Source organism: Chlamydotis macqueenii, chromosome 4, assembly GCF_036417535.1.
Source record: "Chlamydotis macqueenii isolate bChlMac1 chromosome 4, bChlMac1.mat, whole genome shotgun sequence".
In the NCBI taxonomy this organism is placed as follows: domain Eukaryota; kingdom Metazoa; phylum Chordata; class Aves; order Otidiformes; family Otididae; genus Chlamydotis; species Chlamydotis macqueenii.
In genome coordinates, this window is record NC_141559.1 from 51,436,700 (window position 1) to 51,454,101 (window position 17,402).

The 17,402-nt window shown below is 40.5% G+C and overlaps 1 protein-coding gene across 2 annotated transcripts; it reads left to right on the plus strand.

The window, feature by feature from the left end:
• Window positions 1-243: 243 nt before the first annotated feature.
• ASAH1 (N-acylsphingosine amidohydrolase 1) lies at window positions 244-17,146 on the plus strand. Of its 2 annotated transcripts, none has more exons than XM_086747205.1 (14): window positions 244-503; window positions 5,485-5,531; window positions 5,724-5,814; window positions 8,064-8,150; window positions 9,071-9,149; window positions 10,016-10,090; window positions 10,848-10,893; window positions 12,334-12,478; window positions 13,629-13,683; window positions 13,891-13,972; window positions 14,584-14,715; window positions 14,950-15,073; window positions 15,592-15,648; window positions 16,318-17,146. In XM_086747205.1, the coding sequence occupies exons 1-14, from the start codon at window positions 417-419 to the stop codon at window positions 16,405-16,407; spliced, it is 1,197 nt and encodes a 398-aa protein (XP_086603331.1). In that variant the 5' UTR covers window positions 244-416; the 3' UTR covers window positions 16,408-17,146. The 2 variants fall into 2 exon arrangements, with proteins under 2 accessions (XP_086603331.1, XP_086603332.1); XM_086747206.1 differs by having other exon boundaries at window positions 16,760-17,146.
• The last annotated feature ends 256 nt before the right edge of the window (window positions 17,147-17,402 follow it).

A 17,402-nucleotide genomic window follows, 5' to 3' on the forward strand; every position in this document is an offset into this window, starting at 1 on the left:
CCTAAAGAAGGTGCCACTGTAAAACCTGCCTAAAATCTTCCAAGGACACAGAGTGATAAAAAATCACAATGTTTACGCAGTGCAAACTGGCACCACAGGTTTGCCCTTACGAGTTGCCCAAGAGAGGCGATTTTATTTCAGATTTTCTTCTGCGGAACCGCTCTCTTTTGCTAGTCATGACTGAAAGTCAACGCCTCTGCTTGATTAAAAATAAAAAAAAGGAGAGCCGGGAAGATGGCGGCGGTGGCGGGGCCTCGGGCGGCAGCGGTAGGGCCGGGGCGGCGGCGGCAAACCCCTGCCGCCGCCGCCCCGGCCCAGCCGCCGCCGCCACCGCCTCCTCCTCCCTCCCCTGCCAGGCGGGGCTGCGTCTGGTGGGCCGCCCTACAGGGAAGCGGCTGGCCGAGCCGGGAAGGAGGATGGCGGGCTGGTGCCGGGCGTTGCGGCCGCTGCCGCCCGCCGCGTTACTCGTCGTGGCGGCGCAGCTCGTCTGGGCGCCGGACCCGGTGAGCTTTGAGCGACGCGAGGGGCAAAAGGGTCGCCTGCCGCCCTCGCCCCGGGGAAGTGGGGGTGAGGCCGGGGGCTGGCGGGTAGGTGGGTGGGTGCGAGGAGAGCTCGCAGGAGGCCACTCGTACTTTTAAATTCACGCGTGTGCGTTTAAGGCAGCGTCTCGCAGCCCGCACGGACTTTTGTCACTTTTAAATGGCTCCTCTGGCAACCGGCGCGGCCGTGGCTGCGGTCGCAACTCTTGGTGTTCTACAAGTCCTTGCTCGTTCCTGCGTTCGGTTTCGTATACGTCTGCTTTGTAAATGTCGTCATGTTACATCAAAGCGATGATTTTCAAAGGGAAAGTGCGGAAGGGCTAGCTGAAAGTGCATACGCTTTTGAATCTGCTCGCTGTATTTGCTGTAGCTTCACTCGAGGGGACGAGCGTAGAGCAGGTGGGCTTGGGGGGTCGGTTTTAATGTTTGGGGTTTTTTTCTTTTTTTTTCTTCTTTTTTTTTTTTTGTAGCTGAATAGGTGAAGTATTTAACTTTTGATGGAATTGTGAAGTCACGGGGAGGGGGGTGGTTATTTGGAACTGACTGGCTTCCATCTCCTGGGCATGTAAACAGCTCTTCATGCTGTCTGATGTATTGTTTTTTCCTGAAGCAGCCAACCACTCTTCACAGAGGATGAGGAGATTCAGAAACTGACAAGGACAGGTTTTTAAATATCTCTGGATTTCAAAAGATCCTTTTGCAATATATTTTTAAATATTTTGGGAACATGCTACTTCCTGTATTCTTTTGTGTTTGCTCTAAGACTTTTCCTAGCAAATTATATTGATTTCAGGAAAATGAATATGGGTTTTGGGAGAGGGGAGAACTGCGGGAAAGGCTTTGGAGGACTGCAGACGTCTGGATGATCCATGTTGCCTTAGCGTCCTGACTTCACAGAATTAGGCCCTCTTCTCTTCTGTGCACCCCATCCCATCCTCTCCCCCAAGAGCAGCTTCCCAATAATATAAGCCAGCTCCATCTTAAAATACTTTCAGAATTTTAGCCAAAAGCTTCCTGGAGTGTGGAGTGGTGGAGAAAGTGCCAACTATCAGCAAACTCTATCATTAGAGCTTTACTTTGCATTTGATTGCACTTGATACATCTTCGCACTTGCACAGTATCCGCTGGCTGTCCCCGTTGCAGGTTGTGCTGCTGTGCAACCAGGTATCAGGCTTGGCTTTTTTATTTTCGATAAGGTGCTGGGATGCATCATTTGAAGAATGAACAGCCATTATTGTCTTCCTACATACAGATGGTGGGGGTATTTTTATTAACAAAGAACGTGGAAGCTAAACGCCACCATTTCAGTGGTGCAGACTGTCAGTCCCTTTAGCTTTTGGTTAGGCCCCCTCAACCATGCTGAACTTTTTGTCCAAACTGCAGTTTAAATTGGTGTGGTCCTCCCTTCTTCAGCGCTGCAAGAAAAGCACTCTTAACTTCCTACTCTTCAATTCCTTGTTCAGAAAGGTGAACAGTGTTGGGAGTGCTGCAGCATGACAGTGTGCTGCATTGGCATTGTTTTGTAAGGGAAGGAGGAGCAGAGAGAAAAATGTGTTAGACCACAGAGTTCATAGACCAAAAGATGCTGAATATAACGGATTACTTTGTCTGAAGGAGATTGAATGCTGTGTCCTTAAACGATGGAATCATATTTTGTAGCTCAGAGAGGTCATTTTACATTTATTTGTAAATAGGAAGATGAGAAGCACTGAATGTTAAGGAAGGATGCCAGAAATGGTCCACCTCAAAAATATTTTTGAGGGTAATAAAGAAAGTGCTGGCATTCTTTAGACTGGACAAACTACGTTCAGCCTAATTCATATTAATGAAATGAGGCTAAGTTTTAAATATTTACTCAGCAATCATTAAACTGTGCATTAATTTTATTTACTGCAGTGAATAATAAGAGTTATTACTTGATTTTTTTTTTTCCAGGTAGCAATTCGTCTTGACAGTTTGCTAGCTATTTGGTTCCTGTTCTGCTCTACTTTTTTTTTTTCTTCATACAGTTGGTCATAATATAAATCTTCGGTGCTACTTCCATTTTTTTCTTATTATTTCCATCTTTCCCCATACCATGTTCTGTTTCTCTTCCACTGTCTTCTCTTTCTTTTAGTGTTTTGATCCTACATTGCCACACATCCATTTTTGTATCATTACGTTCCTGCAAATTCAAAAGTCAGCAGTACCTCAGATAATCAAAATATGCAACCTACTACTAACAGGCAATTTGAAAAAATAAAAGAGCATTCAAGAATAGCTGTATTACTCTTAAGGGGTTCAATGCATATATGAAAAGCAGATTTACAGTGATGACTTCCTGTCATCACTGTAGCAGCATCAGCTCCATCAGCAGGAGCTTCTCCTGGCTCCTTCTAGGAGACCACCTCTGGCTTGTCATATGAGAAACTCAGGGCAGTCCCCTCATGCTGGAAGGCTGCTCCTGCTTCTCTCAGACAGCATTTATTGTTCCTCTTGCAGTGTCAAGCCTCTGCAGAGAAGAGAATCTCGCTGACCACAGCAGTAACTTCATAGCTGCTTATTTCGGTCTGGTGATAGAAAGCATCTGATATTTTTTCTGTTGCTGTAAGAAAATTCTTCAGGTATCTTTTTTTCTTTTTACCTTGTCAGAAAAGTTTGCAGTTAGTCTTTAGCTGATTGCAAAAGGTAACAATTTTTTTTTGTTCCTAGTTAGAACTTTGTTTAAAAAAAAAAACCCAAACAAAACACTTCTAGTTTTCTAGTTGTCTTGACATCTTTTTAAATTGCTGCTTATGTGCCAGCATATAATAGTTTACCTAAAGAAACTGTTAATAATCTTGGCTTTCTTCAGGTATATCAATCAATGCTATCAGTTTTGGAAGATGTACAGGTTATTTTGGGGATTATTGGTTTCTTTAGCTTGCTTTCTACATAGACAGACAAGAAGTCTAAAATTACTGACATGTAAGGAGGGAACATTGTATCTCTCCCTTAACTCTTCCTTTAACTGTCGCTTTCCCCACCTCTTTTGTGGCTTAGGTTGCTAAGGGCTAGGAAGATAAAAATAGCTTCAAATACAAGATTAAAATCTCAGGAGAGAGCGTCAGGAGTGGCATAACCTTTAGCACCTGGAGCATCACTTAAAATCCTCTGAAATCAGTTTGCATGTTCACCACTGCTTCCTCTGTGTACACCCTGACAGATTCACTGAACTTCCATCCATTTCGGATAATTTTTTACAGGCTTTATCTGTCAAGAAGCGTATTTTGACAGCAGGTGTTTCCTAAAGGTCCAAATCTGTGCATCCATTGCAGTGGGATGTATATGTAGTGTTAATTTTAGTATTGCAGGATGGAAAACTTCACAAGACAATTGCATTAATACTGTTGAATATTTGCTTGGCTTTGCACAAAGCCTCTGACTTGTTGACTAATTAGTCATCTGATATCCTCCCCTACCCTCCTTGTTTTGAAACTTCCTTATTTGAAAATTAAATGGCCTCTTGTGTTTGACCTTTTGTTCCAGCTATGCAAAGGCTACAAGTGCACTGCAGTGATATCTAGGAAGCGCATAGCTGCTGGTCGTATGCCTTCATCTCATGTGTAGAAAACCAAAATTCATCTCATGCTTTCTCCCAGCTACTGGAAACAGTACGAAAAGAAAACACATGATAACACACAGAAACCAATCCTGCTTCCAGTTGTAACAAATTATGCCAGTGTTTAAAGTCCATGAATTTGTGTGAGACATTGTGTTTTCTAGATTAATGTGTTAAAACCAGATAATGTGGTTAGCTCAAAGAGAACATGGACATTAGTTGGCTTGTTTGTCCCAGATACAAAGCTGCTAGAGATCTTGTCTCAATTTTCACTGGAGCCAGAATGCATTATAAGGACACGCTACTAATCTAATTCATACAGACAAATAAATACTGGAAATCAAGGGTGAGGAGGTGGTGGAATGATCCCCACATATTTTTGTTTCTTTTCTGTCTCCCGGACACTTGCACATTGGGAGCCTTTGTATAGACTGCTGGAATAGCATGTGTACCTTTCCTTTTTCCTGGTGGGATGTACTGTGCTCTCAGGAGCTCACTGATCTGCTCGGATAGCTCAGGGCCCAAACCTGGCCTGTGCTCAACTGGTTTGAAGCATAAGTGCAGCTAGTAGGCATTTGCTTGTATTTCACTGGGTAAAACATGCAATTATAATTGTGGTTTGTATATGCATATGTTTATATATGTATATGCATGCTTTATGTAATTGATGGGAAAACACCCTTGCGTTCACTTTTACTGCACCTAAATATAGTTCTCAGACTTTCATTTGTAACTAGCCATGCTTACAGGCATGAATGTGATTAGTTTTTAATTATATTCCTGAAATGTGCCTCTCATAATATTTAGCACCAGTTCAGCAGCACTTTTCCACACTAAATAAAAAGTCGTGCCATATAACTCATTCCTCCAGCTGAGTAATTTCCCAAAGTTCAGTGTGCTGTCTCTGTGCCAGCTTCCCAATGAAGCTTCGCACTGAGCGTAATTATGAGTGATGCTATAAAATAAAATTATGAGTTGAACGAACGGAACAAACTGGTCCGTACTGAGATTTAAGGTTTCTGAACTTGTCTAAAGAATATGCTTTTGAAGTGCTCTTCATTGAATCACACTGAGTGAAAATGGGTTTGTATATTTGTGATAAGCTTGTGCTTGCCTTGGACTACATTCGGCAAGTTGTCTGAAGGTCTGTCAGACAGCACAGGGAAGCTGCTGATTGTCCCCTACCTCTTGTATTCTCTCCAGCATCCTTTCTAAAGTCCCAAGGCTTTCTCTTCTTTTCTTATCAAATCATGATGAATAGAGTTAGCTGACTAGTCCTAAAGGTTTAATTCAAAATTAAGTATGCTGGAATAATAAAGTGTTTGAATAAAGAAGCTAAAGAGTAATGCTTCACTGTCTTTACAGTACGGAGAAGAGTGCAGGAGTAAAACATACCCTCCTTCAGGACCAACGTAAGTAATCTGTTTCAACTTGCCTAACAAATTCCAGAAAAGTAGTGATTTCCAAATCTGTGAACAGAGGTTTTTTGTAAGTTGTTCCTGTTACAGATCTAGAAGATGCTAGTTACAGGTGGGAAGCACCTATTTTGTCAAATGTTTGTTCAAAGCCTTCTTTAAATTTGAACTCTGGTACTTATCTTTCAGGTTCAAAGGGAATATACCCACATATGTCATAAATCTTGATTTACCTCCCAGCAAAAGATGGGACAACTTAATTCACGACAAAAAGACAGAGGTATGAAATGCTTGCTTTGAAGCTTAGCAGGTATAAAAATCACACATGGCCTTTTATTTTGAAAATAGGTGTCATAGTTTAGTCCCACTCAGGACCAAGCTACGCAGTCTCTCACTCACTCCCTCCACCCTCCGAGGGAATTGGGGAGAGGTAATACAACAAAAAGGCTCCAGGTTTGAGATAAGCACAGGGAGAGATCATTCAAATTACTGTTACAGGCAAAACAGACTCAACTTAGGGAAAACTATTTATTTATTATTATTAATAAAACAAAAGCAGGATAATGAGGAAGAGAGCAAAAACAACTTCCCCCCAGCCCTCCCTCTTCCCAAGCTTACCTTCATGTCAATTATCTCTACCTCCTTTCATGCTGACCCCGAGCAGCACAGGGTGGGAATAGGGAATGGGGGTTGTGGTCAGTTCATCACTTGTCACTTTCTGCCGCTCCTTCCTCCTTGGGGGAAGAACTCCTCACATTCCTCCCCTGCTCCAGTGTGGGATCCCACCCATGGGCTACAGTCCTTCATGAACTGCTCCAGTGCAGGTCCTTTTCCATGGAGTGCAGTCCCTCAGGAACAGCCTGCCCCAGCGTGGGGTCCTCCACAAGGCTGCAGGTGGATCTCTGCTCCTCTGTGGGCTGCAGCGAAACAGCCTGCCTCACCGTGGGCTGCAGCATGGACTGCAGGGGAATTCTGGCCAGGAGCAGCATTACTCCTCTCCCTCCTTCTTCACTGACCTTGGCATCTGCAGCCGTTCCTCTCACAATAAATTCTTCACAATCAGGCTCAGGCAGATGCCTCTCTGGTTCTCTTCATGTCTCCTGTCTTCACTTCTCTCAGCTGGGATGAGTTGGGCCCAGACAGCTGCCTGGGTGAGGCCCACAAGGCTTGCGCCTCCCTCTCTCTGCCCCCACTTCTGCTTCTTCACTTTTTTTTTTTTTTTTTTTTTTTCCCCTTTTTAAATACGTTATCACAGAGGCATTATCACTGAACATTCCATCACCAATTTGCTTGGTCCTGGCCGGCGGCAGGTCCACTCTAGACCTGAGCAATTCCATTGGACAAAGGGGAAACTTCTAGCAGCCCCCCAATCAAAACCAACACAAAAGGTTTGAAAGGAATACTTGTGCTAAAATCCTCTGAAAGGGTTAATATATCTAGTTTGCTTTAATATTGATTCTAGACTAAAATAATTGCTTGAGTAAAACTTTTTTCTGTTCAACACTTGAGCTAGCAGCACCAAGTATAAGGGCACTGATGTTTGGGATGTAGAGGAATAAAAAACACTGCAGCATAAAGGAGGCTTTCGTTTATCGAAGCTCTTTAGTCATGAAGTAATACAGAATGAAGGAGGAGGCATACACCAAAGGGACAACCGCTGTAAACTGAAGTGAAACTGAGCCAGCACCCTTTCTCCTCTACGCATTCCTGCTTCTGTCACAACACTGCATGAGATGAAGAAATAGTGAAGGGAAAATTAACTTCCTCACCTTTTTGAGGATGCTGATTGCAGCACTGGTGTTTACATGGGGGAAATAATTTTAAAAATACTCGAGCCTATTTCAAACTACTTAGAAGAGCTCTTCTTCTGAAAGTTGCTGAAAATTCAATTCAGTAATGCTTAATTTCTCAAAAAAAGGACAGGGATTTTTGCTACATCCCTGCTGACTTTCACCTTTCAACTCTGAAAGCCAGACAAATTCTACTTACACTGTAATTTTGAAAATCTCATTGAAGCCAATGTGCATTGGAAGCATCACTTTAAATTCTGAAAGGTTTTATCTCTCATCTAGATTGGAGTTAGATCACCTAGAGTGGAACTCTATTTGTTGATATGTCACAAATGGAAAGCATGTACTTTTTAAAAAATTTTATTGAGTTTTCTTGGCTTCAAGAACAATCAGTGCTTAAGCAAAGAGCTTTTAATTAACATTTTTCAAGACAGAGAGTGCAGAGTATTAAAATGTGATCAAAGGAGCAGAAGACAAGAATGGCTTTTTCCTGTAATTTGTTTTCTCTGGTAGAGGCCTGTGGCGGAGCAAATCTAGAAGGTTATTTGGACAGAGCTGGAAGACTCTTTAATGGGGAATTGAGGGTATTTTTCTCACCAAGAACACCACATTTAGTACTTTCTTTAAATACGTATTTTTTCAACAAAATGTATTTTTTTAAAAAGTATATGTTCTATTAGTATTCTGGGAATCTTATGCTCAAGATCTTCTATTCAATAAAAGCCTTTGTTCTTTTCAGCTGAAGACTGTGGTCCAGAATATTAAAGATATAGCAAATACCTTCTTCCCCAGCGGCAAAGTTGTTGACATAGTGGATAACAAAATAGTAAGTATTCTTGGCTTAATTATTTTATTACTGTGTGCTCTGACTACCGGAGATAGAATGCCACTATATTTGGCAATTAAGAACTTTACAAGTGATAATTCTTCCAGAACAAAAATGCTGTTTTGAAGAGTTATTCTGAAATTTTCCCTTCTTGGTGAAATTTTGCCTTCTTGCCTAGTCTGAATTACTCTGAAACCATCGAATCTAAAATGCATGTGTCTCTTCCTCCTCTAATTTTTTCTAAGGTCTTTTCAACTTTGGATTACTCATACTAGACATATATGCTACTCACTTAGTCACTGTAGCAAAACACTTCACTGAAACTCCTTTTAAACAGTAGAATAAAATCAAGTTTTGAAAACTGCAATAAATGTCTGATTACAGGGGCAGCTTTGACCAGGCCTCATCTTAAAAAATAATTTGGTTCTGTTTAAAGTAGGCTTTGGCATGGAATCAAAACAGGGGGAAACAGTGTAGTGCTAGAGACAGCATAATGTCAAATCTGTCCCCCATCTTTATTTACAGCAGCCTTAGGTTTTGCTGGCCATATTTCATTTGTATCCCTGTGTGCCTGGGTGAGGTTGACATAAAGGTAGCATGTACAGGTAGTCATTCCAGTGTGTGAAAGTTAGGGATTCCCTAAACACAGACGTCAAGCTCAGTTCCAGTTGAGCTCTTAACATATAAGGGTCCTACTTGGCTCTGTGCTGTCCGTTGCTGCTCTCCATTGCTCACGTGTCAATATTTTGATAACTAATAGTTTTTACTTTCCCTAAGGATGGATTTGTCTTCCAAGTACTCTCCAGAGGAACTAAATACTCAATAGCTGTGAGAAGGATGTACCTGTCAGGGAAAGGTTTGTTTTAAGTAACAAAATAGCCTTAACTTACACAAACAATGTACAAAACTTTTCCTTTCAGGCTCGTCTGACTGCCACGCTTCCTTACCCTTTCAATGAAGAACTCCAAGGGATTGCAAATTCATCTGGGATTCCTTTGGGTAATAGTTTCCAACACTTTGTTAACATAGTGGAAAACTAGGAATCCAGACTTGTTTGAAATTAGTATGTGTACCAATCTGCTGTATAGTTGTAGTCATCTGTGACTTTAACAAATAAATTATTAATTAAGTAGATAAAACAATAAAACAATATTTTAGAGGAGAATGGCAGTAAATCACAAGAACCTTTCATCAGGCTGGGACTTCTCTGTAGAGCTGTAGTTTCTCACTCCTGAGTTCTGCAAACTGGAGTTGAGACTCAGATCCTGTGTACCAAAATTCGCGGGAATCCTTGATTCTCAGTGGTTTTCCATTCAGCTGTATGTCTGCTTAGAAGGCAAAGGCTCAGTTTCACGCTGTGCATTCTTTCCTTTGTGATCCTTGCCACATCCTTCCTTCTGCACCTCCTACAAAAGAATGCAATTTCAGGTCAGAAGTAGACACTGAATTCTTGCAGAATTGAGACAGAGAAGGTCCATAGACCTGGCTCTGCTGCTTCCCTCATACAGAAGCAGTGCACCTGGTGCTATTCAGCAGCTATTCCATGGGAATAGCGGTACATACAGCAGCTTTCTTCTTTAAAGTGAATTTTATAGCTTGTTTTGAAGTTTCCAGAGGAGGAAGTAGCAATGACTGTCAGCTTTCTGTATGGTAACGCAGAAGGCCAAGGGATTCCGACCCTTCTGTTTGCCTTTCGGGAAGCTCTTGATTTTTCTGACCTGGTCATTTCAAAGATCAACTGAGATTTAAACAGAACTTCTTAAGAGAAATATTATAGAATGCTGAACTTTGCTTTTTTTCTAACCATTTTTTTTCTGTTTGTGGCAAAAGTTTCAAGCTATTGAACTTTGTTCTTTTTGTTCTAGGGGAAATTGTTATTTTTAACATCTTTTATGAAATTTTTACTGTATGTACATCAATAGTGGCGGAAGATAAAACAGGTAATGAAACACAGAATAATGTTAACGGTTTTCTCTTATGTAGGAGAGGGTCCACCTCAATTACACGAACGTAGTTGTTCTCAACTGCAGGCAACAAGCTCTGGTAGAAGAGACTAAAAGCAATTATAATAAGAAGGTATTATTCCTTGAGAGGAAATAAGAGATCACAGATAAGTTAAAAAAAAAAAACTTTCAAAGGTGGTTTGATTTTGGTTTTGTTGGGGTTTTTTTGTGGGTTTGTATTTTTTAGTAGTGGCATTTGTTTTTCTACAAATTGCAGGATTCTAGTGCAATCCATTTTGCATTTAGTTTCTAGCTATCACATACATACGGTGTTACAGAAAATTGATAGTCTGTTTTAAGAAAATAGATTCTTTCATTCTCTTAGTCCTGCAGCCCTTGTCTGCACCTGTTCAGTTTAGGAAATTTCTGAGGGATTCTTAGAGGGCTTGCAAACATCTCACTTTTAGAGGAAGCTCAAGGTATTACCATTGCATTAAGATAAAGTTGAAAGTATCTGAAGCTGAGATGGACAGCTATTTACAAGATTACTTGATTTCAGTTATGGCAAAACACTTCTCTGATCCAAAAAACCCCACAATTTTTCTGTGCTCATGAAAAGGGCAATTAGACAATTGTATTTTCCCAACTTACTTTGCCAGATCTTTTTCCTGCTTACTCATTTCCTGGTTTTCAAAGCTGAAATTTATGTCTTCAGAAAATTTATGTATGTGTTTATTTATTTATTGTTATGTAGGGAAGCTGTACCATGCCAGAAACTTGGATTTTGGACTGTTTCTTGGGTGAGTGTCTAAACTTGTGCCTTTTTTTTTTTTTTTCTTTTTTAAACCCAAAGAAAAAGCTAGCTGAACTTGAAATTTCTGCAGGCATTCTTTGAATCTAAATGATGAATTGGTTGTTGTTTAGACTGTGACAAGTAATTCCGCATTGCATGTTGTGAAAAAAGGCTAAAACAAACAAAAGGATTGTTCTGCTGATCTTGTGTCAAACTAATCCAAGCTTTTTGGGAATGACTTTGTAAAACAGTTGTGTTCTGAGTTACTGTTTTCTCAACTCCAGTTAAAACTGTCTCGAACCAGAGAACGGTCCCTGTAACCTTATCTCTGAGATGCGGTATATCTTATTCTTTATGTGATGGGACAGAAGCATGAATTTTAGTGTATGCAGCGAAATTTGGATTGGGTTCTAGCTTTTTTTTTTTTTTTTTTTTTTTTTTTCCCAAATCATGCCTCTGATTACTCTGCTGTGCTCTACTGGCACTTCCCATCTTTCATCATTGCTACTCAGAAGCCAGTGATTTATATTCCACTGATTCCATTATCATTCATTTGGATACAAACTCTGTAGTTTGTTGCCCGCCACTGGATTATCTTTTAGTTCTTATTTCATACCTTGTGATCGGGTGGTTCAGCCTTCGCTTTTAGTTATCCCAGTATATTTTGTAACATCACTCATTCAGATGACTCTCAATGCCCAGATGGAATTTAAATGTCCATCTTCATTAAAATTCTTACCTGCCTGTCAAAAACTCAAAAGTTGTCAGCTGTGACTCCACCTGTCCCTCAGTTTGGCTTGTGTAGACCTTTCCCACTTGTCAGAAATACTGGGAACATGCTCCCTGAAAACTAAGGCAACTTTCAAAGCTGTTCCCAGAACCTGGATTGTTTACAGAAAATTTAATGGTCTGCTAAGTGTTCTTTAGCACCCTCTTGCCTGCAAACTGTTCTGGCTTATTTTACAAACTAGAATTGGGACTTCCCTTCCTATAGAGCAAATCCAGAAGTATGTGGTTTGTTTTCTCCCTTTGAAAAGTAAGAATTTGAGGGAACCAGCTCATTCTGCTGCAGAATAAGCTACACATGCTTTCTGGATTCAGTAGATTTGGTGTCACGGGCACTACCCGTAGCAACCTCCCTTTGCTAGCAGGAACAGAACAAAGTTACGTGTGTTCAAACAAAGTAGCTGTAGTGGTGGTGCTGTTTAGTGCTGAGTAGCGTGTATGCTCTTGGTTTGAACAAGACTTGGTTCTTTTCACTGCCTGTGCATTTCCAGTTCCTAGTTGTCCCTTGCTGGTGCTGCTCAGGTAACTACTGAGCAGTGGTGTTGGCTGACATGAGTAAGATCAGAGGACAAGCAACACACAGATAATCTTCATGCTGTGAAGGGAAGTTTTAAAAGCTACTGAGGGCGGGAAGTTTCAAATGCTGTACTATCTTCTGCAGATGGGATGTTAAAAATAATTCCTGGACTTTAACTCGGGAACTGAAGCCTCTGGTGGTAAACTTGGACTTCCGAAGAAACAACAAAACAGTGTTCAAGTCTACAAATTTTGCAGGATACATAGGCATGGTGTCTGGAGTCAAACCAGTAAGTATGGGAAAGGAGGTTTGTCAGTTCATTAATAATGCTTCAGACTTTCCCTTAAGCTGTAAAATTTCCTGCTCTCATCCTCTGCCTTGGGATGTTTTTTAATAAATGATCTCTTGACTGTTCTGATATGCAGTGTAGTTATTTGAAGAAAGGTAAAAGAAAACAATGCTGCACTCTTCCTTGTAAAAGGAGATGCCCTAAATGAAATATTTATGTTTAGACAATGCTTAAAATCAATGTTGAATTCTGAATACCAACAGAAGTGAATACAAAGTGCTTAAGTGACTGGAGTTTCTTGCTGGTAAATAGATACAGCTGTGATCCCAGAGGCGATACAGCATACTTGTGCTATTTTAATTCTTTCTCCAATTTGTCTTGGAAAAGGAGTCCTGCATTGCAAGATATTTGTTGTTTGTTTTAAGAGGCACCTGAAATCTGGTTTTTATCTATACCTTAAAAAAACAGTAGTAGAAAACTATACTAGAGTCTCCAGCTTACCACAACTCCTCCTTTTCTACATGCTCTGCCTTTATCCTCTGTTATAGGTGGCCCTTCTCATACCAGAACATTTCTGACATAAATCCCTGCATTGCATCCATTTATTTTTGTCTTCTGGTCAAATAAATTGAGAAGAGTCCATTCTGAAAATGATCCAGTGTAGGTGAATTCCACTTTCCTCTGAAAGAAACGCTAGTTGGAGAAGACTGGGATTTGAGTTTGAATTGCATGTTGCAAGTAGCGCAGATCGGATTGTGTACAGCCACATGCTGTATGCATGTTCTCCCTTGTGAACAGCAATAATGTATCGGGGTGTACTTAGCACTGGGACTCAAATCTGCCTTCAAACTAGAATAGTATTCAGAGGTCTGGGAAGAAGGTTACATACACGGGGAAGGACCAAGAGAGAAGTGGCCACCGGCTTAACTTGCTTAGCCTAAAAGTGTGGTTTGCTAGGTCTCTGTGCCAGGTCAGACGACTATGAGGTATTTCTACTTACTCAGGCTGTGATCAGGTAGGTTCTTCTACTGCATGGGCTTGATCAAGAAGCTCAGCTGACATGTAAATTGCAATGCTGCCTCTTGTTTATTAGTGGTATTAATGGGCTGGCAATGGATGAAGATTGACTTCACGGTTTAATGTTTTTCAGGACTTGTTCACTTTGACAATGAACGAGCGTTTCAGTCTTGATGGTGGTTATATTGGTGAGCAATACTCATTTCTTTCATTATTTCTGTACAAGTTTTCCAGACCTTGGGCATGCCAGTTACCTTAATAAACAGGCACAGAAATGGTGAAAAGATTCCAGATAAGTAAGATAAAACACAGTTCATTTTGAAGGCTGTGAAAAGTTAGAATAGCATGAGTGAACCTTCTGAAAACAAATTACTGTAACCAGTGATATTTTGCAGGAATCTTCGAATGGGTTCTTGGTAGAAGAGATGGTATGTGGATGGGCTTCCTTACAAGAACAGTATTAGAGAATGCTACAAGGTATTCCCCCCCGCCCCAAATATTCTACTGCTTTGATCTGCTTTGCTTCCAACTGGCGTGAATACTGTAGGTATAGGCTTAGTATCTAATGATACAAATATCGTCCTAGAAGCCTTAACAATAAATAGTTCTGATTTTGCTCGTACTCTGGTGAGGGTGGAGGCATCACATGTTATCTCCCTAAACCTTCTCAAATTGTGCCCTCAGACATTTTTTTTTTTCCCTAATGAACCTCTTGGTATCTGAATGTGTAACAGCATTCTGCATCAAAACACATCCAACAGGTAGTAGTATATTGTAGGAGATAAACAGAAAATGAAGCTCTTATGCAGTAAATTAATCAGATGGAACATGACACAGCATGTCATCATTTTATTCCTGTTTTAAATGTAGAAAAAGTCCAGAAAGCACCTCTCATACTTTAAGTACAAAGTGAGTGGAGGAGCTTTCCTTAAATGTGTTCCTTCGCTGTGATATAATCTTCTCGTATGTGCATGAAAGGGGAAGAAGGGTGTAACTACCCAAACTTTTCCTGGGTCTGAGAAACTCATTCTCCAGTGCTTGAACCATTTATGGGGTTTAATAGTCCAACACTGCTTTGTTATCTGCAGTTACCAGGATGCGAAAGACAAACTGGCAAAAACAAGACTGCTGGCTCCAGCTTACTTTATACTGGGTGGAAAAAATTCTGGAGAAGGGTGTGTGATAACTCGTTCCAGGACAGCTGCTCTGGATATCTGGGAGTGAGTATGCTTGGACCTGACATCTGACTCAGCTTTCCAGGAGAGGACAGGTTCCACCAATAATGGTGTCCTGTGTTTCTTGTGATTTCTGTTGGGCAAGAACTCACTTCTTTAGCATCATTGAAAAATACCACAGCAAGCCTAAAAAAAAATCCAGCTATATGTAGTATATATTATATATGTACTTACTATACACTTACAAAAATGAAACACTAATGTATACCTCTTTTCTAGCCTTGATATCAAGAAAGGCACGTGGTACGTGTTAGAAACAAACTATGATCGCTGGAAGCCTCCGCTGATCTTGGATAATCGTAGAATGCCTGCAATGAAATGCCTGAACCAGACAACGCAAGAGGTAAACATCCTCAGAATACCTCATCGTGCTGCTTTGAAACTCCCAGGTTACAGTGCTGATCTGACACAGCCAGCAGCATTCAGGGCATTTGCGAGCACAGCTGTAATGTCTGTGCTTCTGGGTAATAAAGTACCAGGTGGCTCTCTCTGTGAATGTTTTTTTAGTTTTAGGCTTTCTCATTGTCTAGGTGGGTTTCCTGCAGGTGTTTTCTGCAGTTGCATATGCAGGGGGATAAACCTGGAGATACTTCGACAGAGATTTTCAGTGCTTCCTGGGCTGTTTTATTACCAGTGAAATTGAAACACACGCTGTCAGGCAGCAAACACTGGCGCTCAAAGTGTCCCGTGCTGTACTGAGATCTGCCCAAGTTTTTGCAACCCATTTACTTCTGATCTCAAAATGTATGAGTATCGAGTACTCTTGAAGCTTTATCCTATTAGCAGCAGAAATGTTACCGTTCTCAGCATTTACACTAACTGATTAATGTTCATTAACATCAATGTATTGTTTTCTTTCAGAACATCTCCTTACCAACAATTTATGATGTTCTCTCCACAAAGCCTGTCCTCAATAAGGTAATGCTTCTATTTTTGCAGGAAGTTTAGAGTGGGTGAGTGGGGGGCTACCTACTGTACCTCTGAGGAGGTCACAGGGGTTTTTTTAGGTGAAAACATGCACATAAAAACAAATTCCACATTAATTTGTACAAGCAAAAATGTAATTGGTGGAATAGCTACTTTGCAGAGGTCCTACAGCTTTAAAGCTCTGAGTAGCCTGAGCCCTTTCCTCATAGCTGGGTCTGGTTTGAGGCAGCATTTATACTACAGACATCTTAAGGACCCTTCTAACTTGAATTAACTTGTGATACTTGCCCTTAGAAGTAGCATGAAACAAGTTAATGTATCTCATGGTTTAGGCATACTATAGGCATACTCTTCTTGCCACAGAAGATGTTTTAGTGTGAACTTGAAGTTTTAGTGTTTTGGAAAAAAAAAAACTAAAGAGGTGAGAAGAGTTTTTGAATGCTAAAGTTTAGTTACTGTATTCAGTGGAGGCAGCATTCTTGGCTGAGGACACAAGCTATTCATACTTGCACGTTGTTGACTAAATAAGATAAATGATCATTTTAGTTGAACAGTTCAGCTAGTATCAGAAACAGTTTTTCAATAATTGCTGTAATGAGGATTTATCTTTTTTTTTTTTTTTCTTTTCTTTTTTCCTTCTTCCTCCCACCTGCCCATTAGCTGACTGTGTGCACAACACTGATGGAGGTGTATAATGGTCATACAGAGACTTACCTGCGGGAATGCCCAGATCCCTGTAGTCCTTGGTAGTCCTGTACCTTTCCTGTGTTGGAAGCTGCTTGTCTGAATTGGAGGTCCTCCAAGAAAAAGTACTTCTGGAAAAAGATTCCTCAGACTAACTCCTTCCTTCAGAAATCTAACAGCTATGTAAAAATGTCAGTGAGCTTCTAACAATGGAGGACCTGATCTCACACTGGACTTTCTTGCTTTCTGAGCAGCAGTTCTGCTGACGAGAAATGTGTGCTAATGTATGTCTGATTTTATTTCAGCCATTTCCACCATATGAGTTCAGCAGTTAGCTCTAGATCTCTTCAGTCATGACAGTATTCTTGGTTTGGTTTGTTATTTTTTGTTGTTTAATTGGGGGCTTTTTTTTTTTTAGATTAAAATGCTTTTCAAGCACACATGAGATAAAATGGCACCTACCAGGCATGATAAAGACTTGAGTATTAGAAGACCATCTGGGACACTACAGTTCTGTTATTCTTTCCTAAGCACTTAAGATTAATTGCTAGTGTTCTGGTCCAATACAAGGATATGTCTAAGATGCCCTGTTATAAAATAACCTACCAAGTATCATATGTAGTCACAGAAACAAGGTCTTGGGGAAATATCTAAAATGAGATCTGAGCCAAAAAAAATGTATTTTCACTGATGTATAGATCTTTTGCTGAAGCTCACTCTTGGCTTGTTAACAATTTTTTTTAATACAGATTTTCCTGTTGTCTCAAAAAAAATATAGTAATACAATAAATATTCTTAAGAACTACTTTATTTGACTGAAGTAGACAAGTACTGATTTCATAGCTCACTGGAAGTCACCGTGCATGTTATGTATCCCATGGCAGAAAGGGTGTTCACTTCCAAATAGACCGATTTTAACAGTGTCTGAAAAACCAATTTATTTCTTAACCTGACAGGTAAAGCTATCACCATAATGGGAAGTAGCCGACTACTAATAATGAGTGGGTTGTTTGGGGGGATTTTGTTCGCTTGGGTGGTTTTGGAAAGCACGGGAGAGAAGC

Bases quoted from the DNA above. Each gene is read 5' to 3' on its own strand.
- ASAH1 (XM_086747205.1), top strand. From the start codon at position 417: ATGGCGGGCTGGTGCCGGGCGTTGCGGCCGCTGCCGCCCGCCGCGTTA. The intron at 8,151-9,070 runs GTAAGTATTCTT...TTTTCCTTTCAG, and splicing joins ACATAGTGGATAACAAAATA to GCTCGTCTGACTGCCACGCT. The intron at 10,894-12,333 runs GTGAGTGTCTAA...TATCTTCTGCAG, and splicing joins GATTTTGGACTGTTTCTTGG to ATGGGATGTTAAAAATAATT.